Raw genomic sequence first — 21,837 nt, 5'->3', positions numbered from 1 at the left:
AATCCCACAGTCTCCATTATTGGTTTGTTGGTAATGTAATTATACTTGCGCGTCGGTTTTAGTGCCTTCCTCCATATCGGATGAGTCTAATTACGGATTACCAGAACAAACTTCTAAAGGACAACTATATGAAGTTATTAATGTATGGATTCACTTTTCCATCTGAAGGAATTCATTACAAATAATGGACTAAGAAGTTGAGTAATGGTATACACTTAGATGCAAGTAATGGTATCCTCCCCATCGGAGTCACTGCTATTATTTGTAGGACTAAAGAAGGTCAGCATTTTAGTTTTACTTGTCTAGATGGCATGTGTCCACTTTAAGGAGTGGTGTGCTGTTAAGTTGATGAGAAGTAGAACTAATAGGAAAAACCTCTCTACACGATTGATCATATCAGGGTAAACGTCCACACTATTGTGGCTTACTACATCTCGGTGTATAGGGTGCTGACGGGTTAATTTATTGATTTTTAAGTTAACTCCAAAAGTATTTCCACGAATGTAGAATGGTAAACGTCCACACTATCGTGGCTTACTACTTCTCGGTGTGGAGGGTACAAGTGATGGGTTGATTAATTAATTAATTTTTGTTATTAACTTAAGAAGTTTTTGCCCTACATAATAGTTATTTTATGTGATTCTCAGGTTTTCAAAATGGTTACTTTCAACCTACTAGCAACTATTCTTAAGGAAAACAAACTTCTTGGCCCTAATTACATAGACTGGAAACGCAACTTGGATATCGTGTTGACTGCTGAAGAAATATGTACTCAATGAGGAATGCCCACCTAAGCCTGACGATTCTGCTGGAGAAGAGGAGAAAGGAACATATAAGAAGTGGATCAAGGCAGATGAGATGTCACGGTGTTACATTCTGGCATCTATGTCAGGTGTGCTGCAACATCAGCATCAGGCCATGACCACGGCTTATGATATGATGGCCAATCTCACGGAACTCTTCAGACACCAAAATAGGGCTGCTCGGCAAACTGCCATGAAAAACTTGATGACCACAACTATGACTGAAGGGACTCTTGTAAGGGATCATATACTCAAGATGATGGTTTATCTGAATGAGTTGGAGATCCTTGGAGCTGATATCGATGCGGAAACACATGTCGATATCATTCTCATGATGCTGCCTGAGAGGTTTGAACCGTTCCGCCTTAACTACAACATGAACAAAAGGTTGTATTCTTTGGCGGAGCTTATGACAAAACTTCAGTCAGCTGAGAGTCTCTTTAAGCATAGTTATGTTCAGGTTTATGCTACTGAAAAGGTTTCTACTTCTACGCCTAATGGCGGTAAGAAGAAGAATAATGTTCAAAAGCATAAGAATATGACAAAGAAGGGCATGGGACCTCAAGGAGCTGTGAAAAAGCCTAAGGGCAAATGCTACAAGTGTGGCGGTGGGACATTTGGAAGCCAGATTGTCCTCTTCTCAACAAAGAGAATAATGGAGGTATGTCTCATGCACTAGTAGTTTAAACATGTTTAGCAATGTTATCTACCAGAACCTGGTGTGTAGATACGGGAACGACTAACCATGTCTGCATTTCGTTGCAGAGGTTCCAGGAAACCAGAAAACTTAGTGCTGGAGAGATTGTCATATCTTTGGGGATGCTTCTGAAAAAAAGTAGTCATTGCGAGTGGGGAGATGTTTATTTATCTTTTGGTAGAAATAAGACTAAGGTGTTAAAGAATTGTCTTTATGTGCCTAATTTTAGAAAGAACTTGATTTCAGTTTCTATGTTAATTAAGGATGGATATTCTGTTTCTTTTAAATGACAAGATTGTCATTAAGAAAAATAAACTTTTTATCTGTTCTGGTACATTAGAAGGCAATTTATACATCATTAATCTTATTCCACTCGCAGTGCATTAAATTTTACCCAGAGTAGTATTATTCTAGAAGTATTGAGAGGAGAGACATTAAACTACTTCAGTACCAATTATACAAGAATAGGAACCACAACGTGTCACAAATGACGTACAAGAATAAGAGGTGCTTCGTCGTAGTGGGAGGGTTGTTAGACAACCATATAGATGATTGGTTTGGGAATGTCTTTAGACATAACCACTGATAACCAATATCCTGATCCCTGGACCTATAATGAAGCACTCCAAGATAGAGATGTAATATCTTGGCAAAAGGCAATGAATTCTGAGATGGAATCTATGGATTCTGATCATATCTGGGAGCTTGTAGAGCCACCCAATGGTATAAAACCCATTGGATGTAAGTGGGTCTATAAAATGGATGTCAAAATAGTTTTCCTTAATGGAAGTCTTGAGGAAACCATCTATATGGAGCAACCAGAAGAATTCATTGAAAAAGGTCAAGAGCATCTTGTTTTGTACAAGATATTTGATGGAAACATAGTGGTAATTCTTATGCTTTATGTAGATGACATCTTACTCATTGGAAATAATGTGAAAGTGTTGACAGACATAAGGGTATGGTTATCCAAACTATTTGATATGAATGACTTGGGAGAAGCAGGTCACATCCTTGGGATCAAAATTATAAGAGATCGCAAGAAAAAGATGTTGTGCTTATCTCAGGCTACCTATATTGATGCTGTGTTGACTCGTTCTAACATGCAAAACTCCAAGAAAGGTTTCTTGCCTTTCAAGCATGGAGTTCCTCTATCAAAGGATATGTGTCCCATGACACCAAAAGAGATAGAGGACATGAAAGCGGTTCCTTATGCTTCTACCGTGGGAAGCTTTAATGTACGCCATGCTATGACGAGGCTAGACATCCGCTTTTCCGTTGGCATGGTTAGCGATATCGGAAGAACCCGTGACAAAGGCACGGATCAAGGTAAAACATATCTTGAAGTACACGAAAAGGACTAAGGATTATATGTTAGTATACCATGCAGATAGTTTGGTTCCCTTAAGGTATCTGATCTACACTATCGTGAACTCCTAAAAGTATTTCCACGAATGAAGAATGGTAAACATCCACACTATCATGGCTTACTACTTCTCGGTGTGGAGGGTCTTTGGCGGTCGATAGGGACAAGAGTAAGTCTACCTCGGGTTGTGTGTTTACCTTGTGAGGTGGAGCCATAGTATGGAGGAGTGTCAAGCATAAATGCTTGTCCGACTCCACCATGGAAATTTCGAATATGTATGGCCACCGAGGCGAACCAAAGAATCAGTTTTGGGCCCGGAACTTCTTGTAAGTAAGTAAACACAATGAGCACAAGTACCACCTAGAAAAGAGGAGATGTTTATGTTACCAAGATAGCATCAGAAGGTAACCTAGCTAACCCCTTGACAGCATGTTGAGGGGATGGGAATTAGATGCTTGGCAGCATAGCTTTAAGTATAAGTGGGAGATTTGTTAGTAGTATACTAAAAAGCAATGCTTTGAGTATAAGTGGGAGATTGATAGAGTTATATACTAAAAGCATTAGTTTTGTATTAACTCTAATTCTTCATTTTTTGAATGAGAATCATATGGGCAAATGTTATGCATATTATATATGTTATTAGTTATATGCATATGTCTAATACTAGATATTGTAGATGATATGGTGTGAACATACAGAAGATCATATCATCAGTACCTTATAAAGTATAAGTAATCGTTCATAACCTAGATAGATTTGGACAAACCATTAGTACGATTGTAGTATAATCTGGTATTAGTCTATCTTGACTATAGGATTACACTAGTACACTTTGTGTGTATTGAACAGGACCAAGTGAGGTTGTTTCTCTTTATATTGACTATATAAGATAACAAACGCCTTTGTTATTATGGATGCTTGTCCTCTTAATCCGGATATAATAACGGGCACTTACGTGCATTGTACATTGCTTTAAATCATCAATGAGTGAGATTCATTTGTGAGTCAATAAACTCGATAGATTGGATAATGACATTGTATGTAAGGTGTGCTGCTGATTATAAAAGAAATCTGTGACCCGCAGGAAGTCAGGTTGATGATGTTCCCTTGAGGAGCTCAAAAAAATTGTCATGTAAACCCTGCAGGTGGATTTATTCCGACATGACAATGAGGTTGAGTGGTACTACTCAAGGACATAAGAAGTTGATTAATGTAGTTGTCAGTAACTTGACTTAATCAATGGACATTCGATATCTTAAATACAGGGAGATCAACGAGCATATAATATGTAACCCATAAACGCTGACACGTAATTTGGGATTAGGGATATAGTGCAAAAATGGCCTTTAGTGGAATAAGTCATTTGTTGACGAACTTGGGCCGTGTGTTCTACGCAAACATGGAAAAGCCCAAGCCCGTCAGGAGGCCCAACCCTAATTTCTCCTTATGGTCCATGTTGTAGTCTATAAATAGAATCCTTCTTCTCTCTGGCCGAAATTAACCTATTCACTATTCATCTGGATTAGAAAAAAAAGGCAAGGAAAGATAGATCCAAAATTGGATCTAGCTTTGTGAGAAAGAAGGGGATTGGTAGATCGTTGCCCACACAATGTCCAATCTGTTCTAAAGGAATACAACAGAAGATCAAGGGGTTGATTGTTGATTCGGATTCATAAAGCTTGGATTCTCCGAGTTATCTAAACCGGATCTAAAAGGTATGTTTCTATCCAATACCGTGAACCCCATTGATTCCGCTACGCGTGGGTTCTCGTAGTTTGTAGAAATATTTGTTTTGAAAATAACGGTTCCTACACATATATGTTTTGGGTATGAACATTTATTGTTCATATATGTTTTGGGTATGAACAATCAATGTTCATGTCTGTTTTGGGTATGAATATTTATTGTTCATATATATTTTGGGTATGAACAATCAATATTCATATCTATTTTGGGTTCATATTTTTTTAAACACATATATGAACAATCAATGTTCATATATGTATGAACATTGATTGTTCATATATGTTTTGGGTATGAACAATCAATGTTCATATCTGTTTTAGGTTTATGTTTTTTTGGATACCTAAAGAAGGTATGAACAATCAATGTTCATATCTGTTTTGTTCATACCTATTGTTCATAATTTGGGGTATGAACATTTATTGTTCATATCTGTTTTTGGTTCATGTTTTCATAGCCACAATCAATGTTCATAGCTGATGTTCAACATGGATAGGTATGAACAATTAATGTTCATACCTATTGTAGGTATGAACAATCAATGTTCATAACTGGATAAGTATGAGCAATGCTTGTTCATAGCTCAAATAGGTATGAACATTCATTGTTCATAGCTAATGTTCATAATTGGGGGTATGAACAATCAATGTTCATAGCTATTGTTCATACATGGATAGGTATGAACAATCATTATTCATACCTATTGTGGGTATAAGCAATCAATGTTCATAACCGGGTTGTTTCAGTTGGGTCGGGCCATTTATTTTTTTCTTCAGGGGTATACTTGACATTTCATCTACCCGAACCATTCTTATTTCGCATCAAGGGTAAACTTGAACTTCCATCCACCCGGTCTTTGTGAGTGATTATAAAAATAACGTGTCCTCTAGAGTTCATGTTTCAGCCGATTTGTCCTCTAGAGTCGCTACCTGATGCGTAAATGCATATATAACTGCACCGGCCTCTATCTAGTTTATTAACAAACACTATACCACTAATCTTTGTTTACAAATAAATGAACAAACGATAGATGTTTATAAGATTTGGGCTTATACTAATTATTACAATCTCGATCAAACTAAATATATATATAGTGTATCGACAATAGAGAATAAAATTTTGGGCTCCGAAATTTTGATCGATCTCAAGACATGCATTCTTAGACATTGAGGTGTCCAATTTGAGTTTTTCTTTGGATCTGGGATCCATTGTCCATTGATTCATCCATATTACCAAACACAAGAAGATTTGGTGTGATCAAGTTTGCTTTTGGTTGCATATATATTCTCGCTCAAAGTGGATGGAGACAACACAAGATAATAGAGGGTCCTGAAGTGGACACCACTCTAAAACCCACTGAGTTAATCTAGATTGTGATGGTTTCTTTCTCATTTCTTAGGTCCACATTGTTTTTTAGCTATTTATTTAACTAAATTTTAATATTTGTAATTATATACGTCAGCTACCTTTCTATAACTCTATCCCCTTCCAGAGTTGCTTTATTCTGTTTGGACGTTTGCGTTTGGGAGTGGAAATGGACAGCGAAAGGGACATTTTTCGTAACTATTCTATAACTGATTCGGTGTATCGAACTCGTTGAGTCGCTCCGGTTCTGGTATATATAGTTGGTCCAATCTAAGCCAAGCGTTGAATATGTCCTTATTATGATTGTAGTAGTGTTGTGCACGTCCATATGGTTGTAGTAGTGTTGTACACGTAGAACAAACTGTTACGAAAGATCAATGACAACTTGGTGGATTTTACCATGCAGAGAAACCTCCCCATCTCCACAGTTTAGTCATGAAAATGTCGATTAAGTTTTGAAATATCGGAAATTTTTGGAAAGTATAAAAAAAATTGGCAGAAAAATCAGCGATATTAATTGTGCCCAACTGCCCATGATTGCAGACATAAAATGAGGACACCCAAATTAGCTGGGGACGCAAATTGCACACTTTCATTGTGCTAGATTAGTCGTGCACAGTGCACTATATCACTATGACATAGAATCCTTTAAGTTTTGCTTCAACTCCTTCAAGTACCAAGTGGAAGGATAGGGACTCGTTCCTGTGAAGAGAAAAACAGCTTACCTCATATAACACTTCTATGAATTTTTTTACGTAAACAATTTCTAATGGACAGACTCCATCTGTAAAACTGTAAGGTAGCCAAATTAATTAGGCAAATCACCTACAACAAGATGTATTAGGCCAACTAAATAGTTGGGACTAAAAACAGTACCTTATTATAAGCATGAAGTGCATGTCCGCTTGTTTTTATATAACTGTTAGATATATATAGAATATTTAAAGCAGATAAAATGAGTAACAGTTGGTCTAGTTTTAACTGGTAACACGTTTTCTATTTTTGTTTGCTGCTTTTCAGAGAACACTTCCTTTGCCCACTTCACTAGTTCACTTGAAGAGAGAATACAAATACAAGTGGAGCAATGATCACCAGACAAAACTACAACTGAAGAAACAAGACACTGACTCAAGTTTTTAAAAACTAAACAAAATGGAAAAAACTCAACAGACTTTAAAACATTCCTAATTCCTAACAACCCCACCCCCTTGGTTTTGTGGCATTTTTTATTAGTAAACCTTTTCTTATACTCATTAACAAACTATTTCTATATAAGCATTTATCATTTGGAAGGTTTTTTATTTTTTTCTTGTCTGGGTGTTTTTTGTTTTGTTTAAATTTGAAGTAAAAATGTGTTTTTGGAGATTTTGAGGAGTTGTATAATGGATCTGGAAGTTGGGGTTTACAAGAATAATGTAAAGGTAAGATGGGTGTTCATTAATATGTACTACTTAGTGTTGTATACAGCTCTTTTTTTTAACTCTTTGTACTTGTTTATGATGATATTTGTTGCAGAAGGAGTCTTGGAAGAGTGTATTGTTGTTAGCTTATCAGAGCTTGGGTGTTGTTTATGGAGATTTGAGTACTTCACCTCTTTATGTTTATAAGAGTACTTTTGCTGAAGATATTCAACATTCAGAGACTAATGAAGAGATATATGGGGTGTTGTCTTTTGTGTTTTGGACGCTCACACTTGTTCCATTACTTAAATATGTGTTTATAGTACTTAGAGCTGATGATAATGGTGAAGGAGGAACATTTGCTCTGTATTCTTTGTTATGCCGGCATGCTAAGATCAGCTTCATGCCTAATTGTCAAGTAGCAGATGAGGAACTATCAGCTTATAAGAAGGATCACATTGGTCCGCCTGATATGAATATCGGGTTGAGGTTGAAATCAAAATTAGAGAAGCACAGGGTGTTGCAGAAGATGTTGTTGATTCTGGCTTTAATTGGGACATGTATGGTTATTGGTGATGGAGTCCTCACACCTGCAGTTTCCGGTACTTTTGATGCTCATCATATACTGGAGTTTTGTTAGTAGACTAGATACTGGGACTTCATTTTTACATATCTAATTACTGCGTTTTGGCCATTTTGCAGTTTTCTCTGCGGTTTCTGGCCTCGAGCTTTCCATGTCCAAAGAGCAACATAAATGTAAGAGTCTTGTCACTGCTACTGCCTTTAGATTCATCTGTTGTGTTTTAGAGACTTTTCTTCAGTGCTAATAGACTGTACGGTTTTGTTAATAATAGCATATCAATTTTTCCTAGAGCAATTTGGAGTCATATACCTTCAATATATTAGCACTTCTATTACAGAAAATTAAAACCTTCGAGACTCTTCTGGGGGAAAGAAAGACAGTAATCCACAGCATAATTCTTTGTGGTAGAAACAATAGTCCACTTATGTCCTGGAATTGATGGTTACATTTCATTGTCATTACTGAATGTCTGGGTTGGATAGTCTTAATTATATATTTATAGAAAATCAAACCCTTACCTACCGTGGTCAACATTGGAATCATATATGCCAATTGTTGTGGTCTTCTTGAGTGTGACAGATCACTTAATGGTTGTCAACCTGATTGGAGCCTTTCTTCAACCATGCTGGGCATAGGAACACATACAGGATTAGGACACTAAAACGTAAAGCACGTTGTAGCTTGCAGTTAGTTTTTCTTCTATAAAAGTTATGAAACTTACAACCACCTAGTGGCTTGAAAAAAGAAGAAGAAAGGAGAGATATTGTAAAATATGTGTCATGGTAATTTGCTGAATAATCCACTTGATAATGAGGTTCACTGTAACATTGTATGACCATTTCATGAGCTATCATGCCATTATGAGTATATTACTATCACTTTGTCGCACATCTTCCATTTCCTAGTCACAAAATCTTATGTAGCCTACTGTTTTTGAACTCAAAGTTAGCAGGTGCCAACTAGCAAAGTCGGTAAAACCTTTGGGTGATGATACCAGAGGTTTGGGGCTCGAACCCCGCCAGCATCAAAGAGTTACTGATCTCATTTAAAACAGGCTTACCAACCAAAAAAAAAATGTTAAACTGAAAGTTTAAAATTTCTTGTCCATGAGTTTGGAGGTTTTGGGAGGGCGCATATGCCATTTGCATATTTGAAATCTATCACAGATTTCGGCATTCAGCCTCACAGAAAGAACTTTCTTCATGGTCTAATGCACTTGCACTCTAGTATAAACCCCACCCTTCTACAAATTGAAACTTTGTCCTTTTATTACAAGACAACTCTTTAATTTGTTAATAGTGTCTTCATAGTGTTTTTAACAAAGTACGTGTCAATTTGCCATATGTCTAGAAAATTAGGTGTACTATCAGAGTATCTCCTCACTCAGTTACTCTTTCAGATGTTGCTTGATGGAGCTAATATCCAAATCTTTTTGCTTTAAGTGGTATTTATAGTACTTTTATTTGTTGGGGAAGTTCATGTAGAACCTTGATTAACAAATTATGCTCCAACTGTATTATTTACAAAATGCAGGACAAAATGTTCATGACTTATTGAAGTGGTGATGGAATTAAATTATAGAAACCTAGTATCTTAACTCTAGCACCTGGTGTCACTGGCTTTCCAGATTCGTTCTTTAAGTGTACATCTAAAAGAAAAAAAAACAATTGTGCGCACCAATACTATCAACCACTTGAACTCTTTTGGTTTCATTTTCAATCTCCGGTTACCCACACTGAACACCCAATTTAGACACACCCAATATATATGTATTTCAATGCTTAATATGAGCCTTGGAGCTTGAGGCTTGCATTCTCTGAGAAACTCAAAAGGCAAATCTTAGGCTTGCATTGTCCGCTCTAGAAGCCTAAACTGCAGGGGGTTTTTTTCTTAGTAGAGTGATAAGCATAATTTTTTCCTGAATATAATCTTGAAATAAACCTATCGGTGTCTATGCTTGACCAGTGAGACATTTTTCCCGAGTTCTAGAAGTTGGGTTAGATCGATTTTACAGCTCACACGTTTATATTAATTTATTTAATTTGGTGGTAATCTGTGAAACAGGGAAGAAACTATGAAGATTGGTGAAACACAATTAAATTAACCACAACTGCTAAACCTCAAAAGTACTATCCCTACCTTAGTGACTCACTGTTTTTAAAATAGTATGCTCTCTGTCAGGCTAATTAAGTTATCAAATGTAACAACATCGACAACTTTCACAGAAAATGACCGTTTCCCCTTTCTTAAATATCCTTGTCAAAAATAATTAATCGTCTAAAATGCATTTGACTCGAGAGTGTCTACTAATCAGCTAGTGGTTGATGGTATTGTATTTGGGTAGGTCAATACTCTTATCTCCTAAAGTTCATCAATTTTGCAGATGTAGAGCTTCCTGTTGCCTGTGTCATACTGGTATGTTTGTTTTCCCTCCAACATTACGGCACTCACCGGGTGGGCTTCATGTTTGCTCCAATTGTCATAACATGGCTTATATGCATCAGCTCGATCGGTGTGTATAATATATTCCACTGGAATCCTCAAGTATATCAAGCACTATCTCCCTATTACATGTATAAATTTTTAAAGAAGACACAAAGTAGAGGGTGGATGTCATTAGGTGGAATACTCCTGTGTATAACAGGTACTAATTGTATATATGAGCAGTATTTTTACTTGCACCATTTTTTCTCCTAATCAATTTCTTTTCTCAGTTCTCGTTCCATTATTGTAGGTTCAGAAGCTATGTTTGCTGATCTTGGACACTTTTCGCAGTTATCAATCAAGGTAAGCAATGCCTTCCTGCACAAACAATTTCAACTCTACTGTATGTATTCTATTCTCAGACTGATCTTTTACTCTAGCAATAACAGATCTTTATTTTCAAGGAAATTTTCAATGGACAACATTTTTCACCCATATGTTAGACACATGTGAACACACACTCATAGGTATTGTGTAGTACTGTGGTTTACTGAATACAAGGTGCACGACACTTCCATAATGTATATTTGTTACACTTTATACTTGCTGGGCGTAAAGGAGTTTAGGATGAACACTTTGTGATGCATTCCAGGGTTGATCATCCCCAAATTAGTTACTATTATTATTATTATTATTATTATTATTTTATTTTATTTTTGGATTTTTAGGAATTGAGTATAATTAGTGGGTGTTTGGTTATCATTTTTTCAAAAAATCATTTTTTCTTAAAAAGTATTTATTCTAAAAACAGTTTTTCAATAAACATGTTTGGTTGTGATTTTTCTTAAAAGCTATTTTATCAAATCAGATTTCACACTATGTTTCTCGATATATTTTGGCATATCGTGGCATAAATCACTAAAGTCTAAAACATCCATGGAGTTCATTTTCTTTGAGCACCCAAACTGTTTCTTTCAAAGGAAAACAATTTTTTAACTTGAAAAACAAGATTTACCTAATTATCATAAAACAAGTTTTTGGGACCAAAAAATGTTTTTTGGATGAAAAACTATTTTTTTTAAATAGAGACCAAACACATTTATTTTTTCAAAAAATGTTTTTTCACTAATAAACACTTTTTGGCAATAAATAAATAGGATCCAAACACCCCCTTAGTGTTTCTAGGTGTTTTAGGCTATTTCTATTTTTGAGGTTATTTTAATTACAAGTTTAATGTTTCTATTTTGATTAGAGTTGGTTTTAGAATAGGTTTCTATTTTTGAAGTTGTAGAAAACTATAAATTGAGTTGTAGGCCATTGGCCATAGTTAGAGTTGATGAATAATAAAGTTTGAGTGTTAGAGAAAGGTTTTCTCAATTGAATTCTTGTGAGAGTTCGTGTTCTTCGCGAGGAACAAGGTTGTGGAACCCTAAAATCAACATAGATCTTGGAATTAGATTCCAAAGTCATATCTTGGTCAAACGTGACCATCACTTTGTTATTCAACAGATAGGTAAGTAGGGATCACCATATATTCAATTGTCGAACTAACAATCTCTCAGACCCTCACAACTAGAATAAGTGAATTCTATGAACATTAATGTTTCTTTCTCAAAGGCTCTTACAATAGCTTTTCTTGACTTTAAAGACTTCTTTGCTTTCTTGCAGATGATGTAATTGATGTGAATTCTCTTAGTCTTTATATAGATGGCCCTAGTTGGTGAATGCTAAATCATAATTTGAGTTCGGCGGTTTACTCTTTTTAAAAATAATAATCCCAACTGATACAGCTTATGCGTATTCTGTCTGAAAACAGTGAGTCCTAATAAGTACTCCTTGTAGGCTGTGGGTTGGAATCCTACATATATTCACAACTTTTTTTCCTTTTCAATCCATGTTAATTTCCATTCCTAAATGATCAGCCTAAGCCCTATTCAAACCTTTTTCTAGCTTAGCGTAGCCATAAATTTATATCTTAGATCTATGGTTCACCTCTCGAGGAGTCCAAGGTATTAGTCCAGGTTATGTAGATGCTTTGTGTCTGGGTATGGTACCTGTTTTGGCTCAATGAGGTCTTTTCCTTGTCTCTGACCTCTTCATGTGTCTTCTTGTCTACGTGATGCTGATCGTTTTTTCAGACATGACACCGACATGTAGACATCTTAGGAAAGGCTTAGGAAAAAACTTAACCTACAATGCCTCACGGAGAATTGTCAAACCTATAAACAATAGCAACCTCCATGTAGCTCCGATTTGTGACTACTAGTACTTGGCACATCTCCTGGAAATCTGTTACTATTTAATTGAAGTGGGTTTTAGATTGCTAAGACATTTTTGTATGAATGGATTTAGCTTTTTACCAACACTTCCTGAGTTGTTGTTTTCTAGTTATGGATTACTAAGTGAAGCTTGAGAAAGAAAATAGAAAATGCCTCAAGTTTGATGATGATGCATTGATCATAGGCATACTCAAAAGACTTGCATAGTATAAGACGTGCACACTAATCAGTAACTCCATTTTATGATATGTGAACGGGGATCACATGTGGTTTTCATCAGGTTAATCTTCTAATTATGACGATCAGCTACTTAAAGAGTCTTCAAATGAGAAAAATGAAGTAAAAGCCATCTGCCAAAATGATAAGACCGGCTATATAAACTAATGTAGATAAGGCAGAGCCAGGATATTTTAGTGCTAGCAACCCCCACCCCCACCCCCATCCCCATCCCCCCCCTCCCCCCCCAAAAAAAACCCTTCTCCTTCCCCCCCTGGCCCCCTCTTCCTCCTCCTTGATGTCCTTATTGGATTTTTTATCCTGACTGTTTTAGCTGTTTTAGTAAAGCAAAGTTTTTGAGCCTTAATAGAGAGAACTCTCACTAGCTATTCTAGTTGTACTTTTTATGCTTTATACATTGTCACAATAAATGCATATGACACTGATAAGGGGAAAAAACAATATATAAGAGATAAAATCTTGCCCCACTTGCTGCATCTTGCTTATTATAAGATTGAGTGACAAGAATAGTCTTGGAAGAGAGCGGGAGAATGTACTTGGTGTTCTTGCTTCTACACATTCTTGATGAATTTTTCAAGATACAAGTTTGTAGAGAAAAAAAACATTTTTCTCTCTGGTGTGAAGGACGCGACCCGCGTTCGACTTTGCCTTGCAGAGGGCGCGACCCGCACTCTACCGTAATTCAGCATGAAAAGACTGTTTCGGAAGTTTTTTCTGTAACAGTATAAATATAGGTTTTTTCTGTAAAAACCTAACCTAACCAAAACCAAGAAAGAGAGAGATTGTAATAGAGCAATTCTTAGTGAGTTGAGTGTTCATTCTGTGTGAGTGAATTGAGAGATCTTGTAATCTGTTACTCTGGACATCAAGGAAAGATTGGAACTTGCAGTGTGGACGTAGGCAAATTGTCGAACCACGATATATCTTTGTCTTGTGGTTTGTTCTCCTTTACATTAATTGTTTTACTTTATATGCTTGTTATTTGATATTGAGAAGTGTTGGGATATTACTTAGAGGGTGTTAAAGTCTTGTCTAGTGAGAAGGATCGATCCTTGTGTAGGATTGATCTATTTGTTGTGGGTAATGTTGTTTCCGCATTGTTCTATTCACAACAATTGGTATCAGAGTTTAGGTATACGACCTAGGATTTTGAGTTTTGGTGAGAACCATAGTGCTCGAAATTTGTGTAGACAAGGTGTTCGATAAAATTCTGAAGTGAAATTATTTTTGGGTTATTGTGTGTAACTTGAAAAATGGCTCCCAAGATGTCAAATGCTAAGTTTGAAGTAGAAAAGTTTAATGGGAAGAATAACTTGGGGATTTGGAGAATCCAAATAAGGGACATCCTCATCCAACAAGGTTTACATAAGGCCTTAAATGGGAAACAAGCAAAGGCGGCGAGTATGAGTGATGATGATTGGGAAGAGTTCGATCTACAGGCTTGTTCATCAATCCGGTTGTGTCTTGCTAATGAGGTTATGTATAGTGTCATAGGAGAAGATACCGCTGCCAGTATTTGGCCCAAGCTAGAATCTATGTATATGGCCAAGAGCATGACGAACAAGATATACCTTAAGAAGCGTCTTTATCGATACATGATGGTGGATGGTTCAACGATGCAAGACCATGTTAGTGAGTTTCGTCGACGCCTAGCAGATTATTTGAATGTTAGTATGCAGATGGATGATGAGGATCAAGCGGCATGTTTAATATTCTCTTTTCCTGAACGCTATGAGCATCTAATGACCACATTTATGAACAGAAAAGATGTTGATTTTGACAAAGATGTTACTTTCTTATGACTTGATGAAAAAGACAAGAGTTGAAAATAGCATTGATGCAGGCCAGGGGCTAGTGGCAAGAGGAATGTCGCATGAAAAGGCTTCTACAAGCAATAAGAAGTCTAGGTCCAAGTCAAAGAAGCCTTTGACACATGTAAAGTGCTACAATTGCGATGAAAATGGACATTACTCAAGTAATTGTCCTCACCCGAAGAAAGAGAATAAAAGAGATGGTAAGAAGAAAGGTAAGGCTAAAATTGAGGCAAGTTATGCTTCAGGCTCTGAAGGGGACGAGTTGAGTCTTTGTGTGTCCACACAAGACTATATGGCTGAAAGATGGATTCTTGATTCCGGATGTTCCTACCATATGTGCCCGAATAGAAAGTGATTTACTTTTTATGAGAGCATTGATGGTAGTTTCGTTTTGATGGGTAATGACGTTGCTTGTAAGACGGTAGGAATTGGAACTATACGGGTCAAGATGCATGATGGTGTAGTAAGGACTTTAACTGATGTGAGGCATATTCCTGAGCTAAAAAAATACCTTATTTCTCTTGGTACTTTGGATTCCAAAGGCCACAAGTTTGTGGGCAAATGTGGAGTCCTAAAGATTGTCACTGGCTCTTTAGTTATAATGAAGGGTCAACAACATGGAACCTTGTATACTTTGACTGGTAGTACGGTGATAGGCGATGTAGTAGTAGTTGTATGTAGTGATGATTCCCCGAGTGCACTAAGATGTGGCATATCGACTAGCGCATATGAGTGAAAAGAGTTTGTCCGAAGTTGTACATGCGAGGGTTCTTGAAGGACTTGAAGAAGCCAAGTATGGGTTCCGCAATGAGCATTGCGTCTATGGGAAGTAAAGCGATAGTCAAGTTCAAGTCAAGCAAGCACACGACAACGAGGCATCCTTGACTATGTGCATACGGATGTTTGGGGACCCTCTAGAGTGGCTTCTAAAGGAGGTAACCGTTATTATGTCTCATTCATTGATGATCATACCCGCTATGTGTGGGTGTATATGATGAAAATAAAAGATGGAGTGTTTGAGACATTTAAGAAGTGGAAGGCAACGGTTGAGAATTGCACAGATAGGAAAGTAAAGACACTACGGCCTGACAATGATACTGAGTATACCTATGGGCCTTTCCAAGAGTTTTGTGCACAACAAGGAATTGCTGCATTAATCGACAATCGGGGAGCCACTCAGTGAGAATGGAATGGCAGAGAGGATGAATAGAACCTTGCTTGAAAGAGCGAAATGTTTGTTGTCTAATGCCAGTTTAGGCAAAGAGTATTGGGCAGATGCAATGTCCATGGTGTATTACCTATATAATAGGTCACCAGTTCCAGCTATAGATTGCAAGACACCTTATGAGGTGTGGTCAGGTAACCCAGCTGATTATAGTATTTTGCGAGTGTTTGGATTGACTGCTTACTATCATGTGAGGGTAAGCAAGCTAGATCTTAGAGCTAAAAAAGTCATATTCTTAGGCTTCGTAAATAGGGTAAAGGGATACAGATTGTGGTGTCTACAAAACCACAAGTTCCTAGTCAGCAGAGATGTTACCTTTGATGAGACTTTCGTGTTATCTTTCAGTAAGCCGGAAGGAGCTGGGCAGAATGGTGAGTCTATAGAAGTTCAAGCCACTGAGCTTAAGTTGTCTGATGCAGCAGATGAATGGTTGGTTCATGATGAGGTACCAAATCATGGAACCACACATCAACAGGAAGAAGAGCAAGAGCATCCGCAAATTGTATTGGCTGACCCTAGGCCAAAGAGACAAGTTAAAGAAGTGCACAAGTATGGGCACGAGAAGCCGGTGAAACACTATGGTCGCGGATTTAGTGGCATATGCACTGAATATCGAAGATGATTAGCCAGATAGTTTCAAGGAAGCTGTTAGAGATGCTCATTACAGAGATTGGTTGGTTGCTATGCAAGAAGAGATGAGTCTCTTGATAAAAATCACACATAGGACCTAGTTTTATTGCCAAAGGGCAAAAGGATTATCGGCAGTAAATGGGTGTTCAGAAAGAAAGAGGTCCTTCTTGAGTCCGACAGTACTGGGTACAAGACAAGAATGGTAGCAAAGGGTTTCTCACAGAAGGAAGGAGTCGACTACAATGAGGTATTTTTCCCGGTGGTCAAACATACTTCCATTCGTGTGTTATTAAGTTTAGTTGCTTAATTCGATTTGGAGTTAGAGCAACTTGATGTGAAAACTGCTTTCTTGCATGGGGACTTGGAGGAAGAGATCTATATGAGACAACCTGAAGGGTTTGTTGTTGCTGAGAAATAAGATCATGTGTGCAAATTGAATTGGTCACTGTATGGGTTAAAACAATTGCCTAGGCAATGGTACAAGCGCTTTGACACATTCATGATGCAACATGAGTACACCCGAAGTAAGTATGAGTGTTGTGATATGGAGAATGCAAAGTCGGTTTTTACTCCTTTGGCTGGGCATTTTAGGCTTTTAGCTAAGTTCTCTCCTAGTTTGGTGGAAAAACAAAAGCATATGGCTAATGTTCCTTATGCTAGTGCAGTGGGCAGTTTGATGTATGCTATGGTGTACTGCGCTTGGACATTTCCGCAGTTATTAGTGTTGTAGCGGATATATGGCAAATCCTGGGAAGCAGCATTGGGAGGCAGTGAAATGGGTACTAAGGTACTTGAAGGGTACCTTAGATATGGGATTAGTTTATGGTGGAGGCACTTGTTATGTAAGTGGGTATGTGGATTTAGATTATGCAGGTGATCTAGATAGACGACGATCAACTACTGGTTATGTGTTTATGATGCATGGTGCACCGGTTAGTTGGAGGTCTATGCTACGAGTTCTGATTGCTCTATCTACTACCGGCGAGTATATGGCGTTGGCGAGGCGTTAAAGAGGTACTATGGCTTCGAGGTCTTCTGGATGATATGGGTATTGAGCAAAACAGTGTTGTTTTGTATTGTGATAGTCAGAGTGCTATTCATGTGGCAAAGAACCAGGTTTATCATGCTCGGATCAAACATATTGATGTCCGTTATCACTTTATACGGGATGTCGTGGAGAATAGTGATGTAGCACTTGAAAAAGTGGACACCTATGACAACTCTGCTGATATGTTGACAAAGGTTGTCACCAGAGTTAAGTTCCAACACTATTTGGACTTGCTCCAAATCCTACATGCTTGAATGAGCCCTTTGTGGCCATGGCCCTTCGGGGCAGTGACTGCGAATTCTGGATAGATGTGTTCTTGCTGAATGTGTTCGGCTCGGTTTTATGTGTTAAAACCTCACCGAGGTGGAGAGTGTAGAGAAAAAAGACGTTTTTCTCTCTGGTGTGAAGGGCGCAACCCACTCTATTTATGCCTGGACAAGGCGCGAGCCGCGCTCATGTCTTGGTCGACCTCCAGGCGATTAGGCGCGACCCGCGCTCGACTTTGCCTTGTCGAGGACGCGACCCGCACTCCACTGTATTTCAGCATGAAAAGACTGTTTCGGAAGTTTTTTCTGTAACAGTATAAATATAGGTTTTTTCTGTAAAAACCTAACCTAACCAAAACCAAGAGAGAGATTGTAAGAGAGCAATTCTTAATGAGTTGAGTGTTCATTCTGTGTGAGTGAATTGAGAGATCTTGTAATCTGTTACTCTGGATATCAAGGAAAGTTTGGAACTCGCATTGTGGACGTAGGCAAATTGCCGAACCACGATATATCTTTGTCTTGTGGTTTGTTCTCATTTACATCTATTGTTTTACTTTATATGCTTGTTATTTGATATTGAGAAGTGTTGGGATATTATTTGGAGGGTGTTGAAGTCTTGTCTAGTAAGAATGATCGATCTTTGTGTAGGATTGATCTATTTGTTATGGGTAACGTTGTTTCCGCATTATCCTATTCACAACAAAGTTACACATCTATACAGGACGTAGGACGTAACATATTCCTCAAGTAACCATCATGCTGAAGTATGATGAACGCCTGTGCAACATCTTTTATGTGTGGTAAGGTATTGTGGTATAATACACAAGACTAAAAAGCCTGTTTTTATATACAGAAGGATTATCAACATCTAAGCTCCACTTTGGATTATAATTATGTCGTGATGATTCAAGTAAATGTCATCCCATTCATATTATTGACTACTACGTGGCATTTATGCCACCTAATAGGCTTTTATATTTGTGCAGATTGCTTTTACCTCCGTGGTTTATCCATCTTTAATTCTAGCGTACATGGGACAAGCTGCATATATATCGAAGCATCACATTGTTGAAAACAATTACCAAATTGGATTCTATGTATCAGTACCAGGTAGTTATCATGGTTTTGTTTTTAGCTGGGACCAGTGGTTTGAACTAAGCCTAATTGAAACTAATAGTTTTGTTGTGTCAGAGCCGTTAAGATGGCCAGTTTTGGCGATCGCAATACTTGCAGCGGTTGTTGGAAGCCAAGCCATCATCACAGGCACTTTCTCCATAATCAAACAGTGCTCTGCTTTAGGTTCTTTCCCCAGGGTCAAAATAATACACACATCATCTAAAATACACGGTCAGATTTACATCCCTGAGATCAACTGGATTTTGATGTTGTTGTGCTTAGTTGTTACAATTGGTTTCAGAGACACAAAGAGGCTGGGTAATGCTTCAGGTATGAGCTTATAACATCATGAAAAGTTTGTTCCTGGTCGAGTTTATTATTGAATCACATCCTTATACAGCACTTTGAATCCTACTTTGAGCAAGCAAGTCACAGAATGGTTAAATTCTGAGTCACAAGTGAATGCGGAGCCTTTCATAAGGCCAATCACGCCAACATACTACACTTCAGAATATAGTAAGATCAACCCACAAGTTCTAAATCCCTTTATGTTATGCAACAGGGTTGGCGGTTATAACTGTCATGTTGGTCACCACATGCTTGATGTCTTTAGTTATGGTCCTGTGCTGGCATCAAAGCATCTTTCTAGCTATTTGCTTTATCCTGTTCTTTGGAGCTATTGAGGCTCTCTATTTCTCGGCTTCACTCATAAAGTTTCGAGAAGGGGCATGGGTCCCTATAGTTCTTGCTTTTGTATTCATGGCTATTATGTACGCCTGGCATTATGGCACGCTGAAAAAGTACGAGTTTGATGTCCAAAACAAGGTTTCCATCAATTGGCTCCTTAGCCTTGGCCCCAGTCTTGGTATCGTCCGTGTAAGAGGAATTGGCCTTGTGCACACTGAGCTTGTTTCTGGGATTCCTGCAATCTTCTCACATTTTGTCACAAATCTTCCAGCTTTCCACCAGGTCCTAGTCTTCCTTTGCATCAAATCTGTCCCTGTGCCATATGTTCTGCCCGACGAACGTTTTCTTGTTGGTCGTATTGGTCCTAAAGAATATAGAATCTATAGGTGCATCGTGCGATATGGTTACCATGACATTCACAAGGATGATGTGGCTTTTGAGAAGGACCTAATTTGTAGTATAGCAGAATTTATCCGATCAGAAAGACTGGAGCCTAATGGAAGAGCACAAGACTTGGAGAAGGAAGATGAAAATATGACAGTGGTTGGCACATCTTCAGCACATACTGAAGGGATCCAGATGTGTGAGGAAGATGAGGGCCCTTCAGATATTGCCGGTTCATCAGAGGTAAGAGAAATTCAGTCTCCAGTTGGTCCAAGGAAAAGGGTAAGGTTTGTACTGCCTGAAAAAAGCCCAGAAATTGACCAAGGTGCGCATGAGGAGCTTCAGGAGTTGATGGAAGCAAGGGAAGCTGGAATGGCATTTATACTTGGGCACTCTTATGTGAGAGCAAAGCGTCAGTCAAGTCTGATAAAGAGGCTGGTGATCAATTTTGGATATGATTTCTTGAGGAGGAATTCCAGAGGTCCTACATATGCATCAAGTATACCTCATGTATCCACACTTGAAGTTGGAATGGTTTACCTTGTTTAGTTTGGGTAATTATAGGTATGATCATGTATCCTGTGATTAGTTGTATACTTGCATACCACGGATAAAAGCTTTCCCACAAATCCACAATGTCCATATTTTTTTGTAGTCGTCTCCAAGAACGTGTTGTTTATAGACATGAAGTTTGCATGGCGTTAGTTTGGTTTAGTATAGAGTTGTTTTTCTGTATGGCCTCAGTGCTCCTACACTGAGTTCAGTTTTTACATGTTAAATCACCCTGCGGACTGGAAGAAATTAAAACAACCACCACTAGAGTCCGCACATATATCTCTTTAATCCAAACCGTGCACGCAATCTATTGAAATTTCAAAATGAAGTGCCATTTTGGTAACGACTGTCTGCATGCCATCGACATATAAGCCCCATTGTCAACATCATAGGAAGTTGGACAATAATTGCAAACTATATTCCTGAAGCTCTTTCCTAGAAAGTTTCCATATCTGAAGTCAATAGAATACAACTATGTCAAGTCAAACATGTCTCTGGACTTTTAGAACGACAATACTTGCCACTCAAAATGCCAACAGTAGTCCAAATCAAACCACCCATCACCATATAAACGCAAAATATCCTCATGATATTTGAGATATATTTTCGGATATATAAATATATATATGCAGATATTTATTAAATATCGGTGATATTTCGACAATATTATCGATATTTGTGATATTTTGCGATATTTTGTGTATATAACAATTTTATTTAATATTTACCATTATATTTCAAATAAATATAAATAATGTATCATGATATATCAATAAAGATCTACAATATCTACAATATTTGTTGATATTTTAGATATATCCATGATATTTGCATGTGAAACAATGTCAAATATCTCCAAAGAAGGGAATATATCCACGATACATATCCAGAAATTGAATATCGATAAATACTCATATCCTGATATTTTGTACTATGAATAATACAACTAGAACCATCACAATGAGCTCCTCAGTTAATCTTTTCTCCCCCTTCTTAATCCCCTTATCTCTCATCTTCACCTTCACTAATGGAACCATCTTTGAGATCCATAATCAATGTTCATACACAGTATGGCCTGCAGCCAACCCAGGTGGGGGCCGACAACTCAATCCAGGCCAAGCATGGATGATGGATCCTCAATATAAAGCCCAGTATTAGTTCGGGCCGGATATAGTTTACCTTTGATTTTATTTTTTCCAGTGTCAATTTTTACCA

General features: G+C 37.7%; 1 protein-coding gene and 1 pseudogene across 3 annotated transcripts; both read left to right on the top strand.

The window, feature by feature from the left end:
* Positions 1-656: 656 nt before the first annotated feature.
* Positions 657-1,482, top strand: LOC147498113 (uncharacterized; annotated as a pseudogene).
* Positions 1,483-6,958: 5,476 nt separating this feature from the next.
* LOC147498112 (potassium transporter 6-like) lies at positions 6,959-20,763 on the top strand. 3 transcript variants are annotated; one of them, XM_086560269.1, is made up of 8 exons: positions 6,962-7,395; positions 7,490-7,976; positions 8,077-8,130; positions 10,341-10,601; positions 10,692-10,744; positions 18,867-18,990; positions 19,072-19,326; positions 19,559-20,763. In XM_086560269.1, exons 1-8 carry the CDS (start codon positions 7,357-7,359, stop codon positions 20,614-20,616), a joined length of 2,331 nt encoding a protein of 776 aa, XP_086416395.1. In that variant the 5' UTR covers positions 6,962-7,356; the 3' UTR covers positions 20,617-20,763. The 3 variants fall into 3 exon arrangements, with proteins under 3 accessions (XP_086416394.1, XP_086416395.1, XP_086416396.1); XM_086560268.1 differs by having other exon boundaries at positions 6,959-7,395; positions 18,867-19,326; XM_086560270.1 differs by lacking the exon at positions 10,341-10,601.
* The last annotated feature ends 1,074 nt before the right edge of the window (positions 20,764-21,837 follow it).

This window comes from Coptis chinensis, chromosome 5 (genome assembly GCF_015680905.1).
Source record: "Coptis chinensis isolate HL-2020 chromosome 5, ASM1568090v1, whole genome shotgun sequence".
NCBI classification, from domain to species: Eukaryota; Viridiplantae; Streptophyta; class Magnoliopsida; order Ranunculales; family Ranunculaceae; genus Coptis; species Coptis chinensis.
The sequence above is the reverse complement of the archived record's forward strand: the minus strand, read 5'-3'. Positions and strand labels throughout refer to the sequence as shown.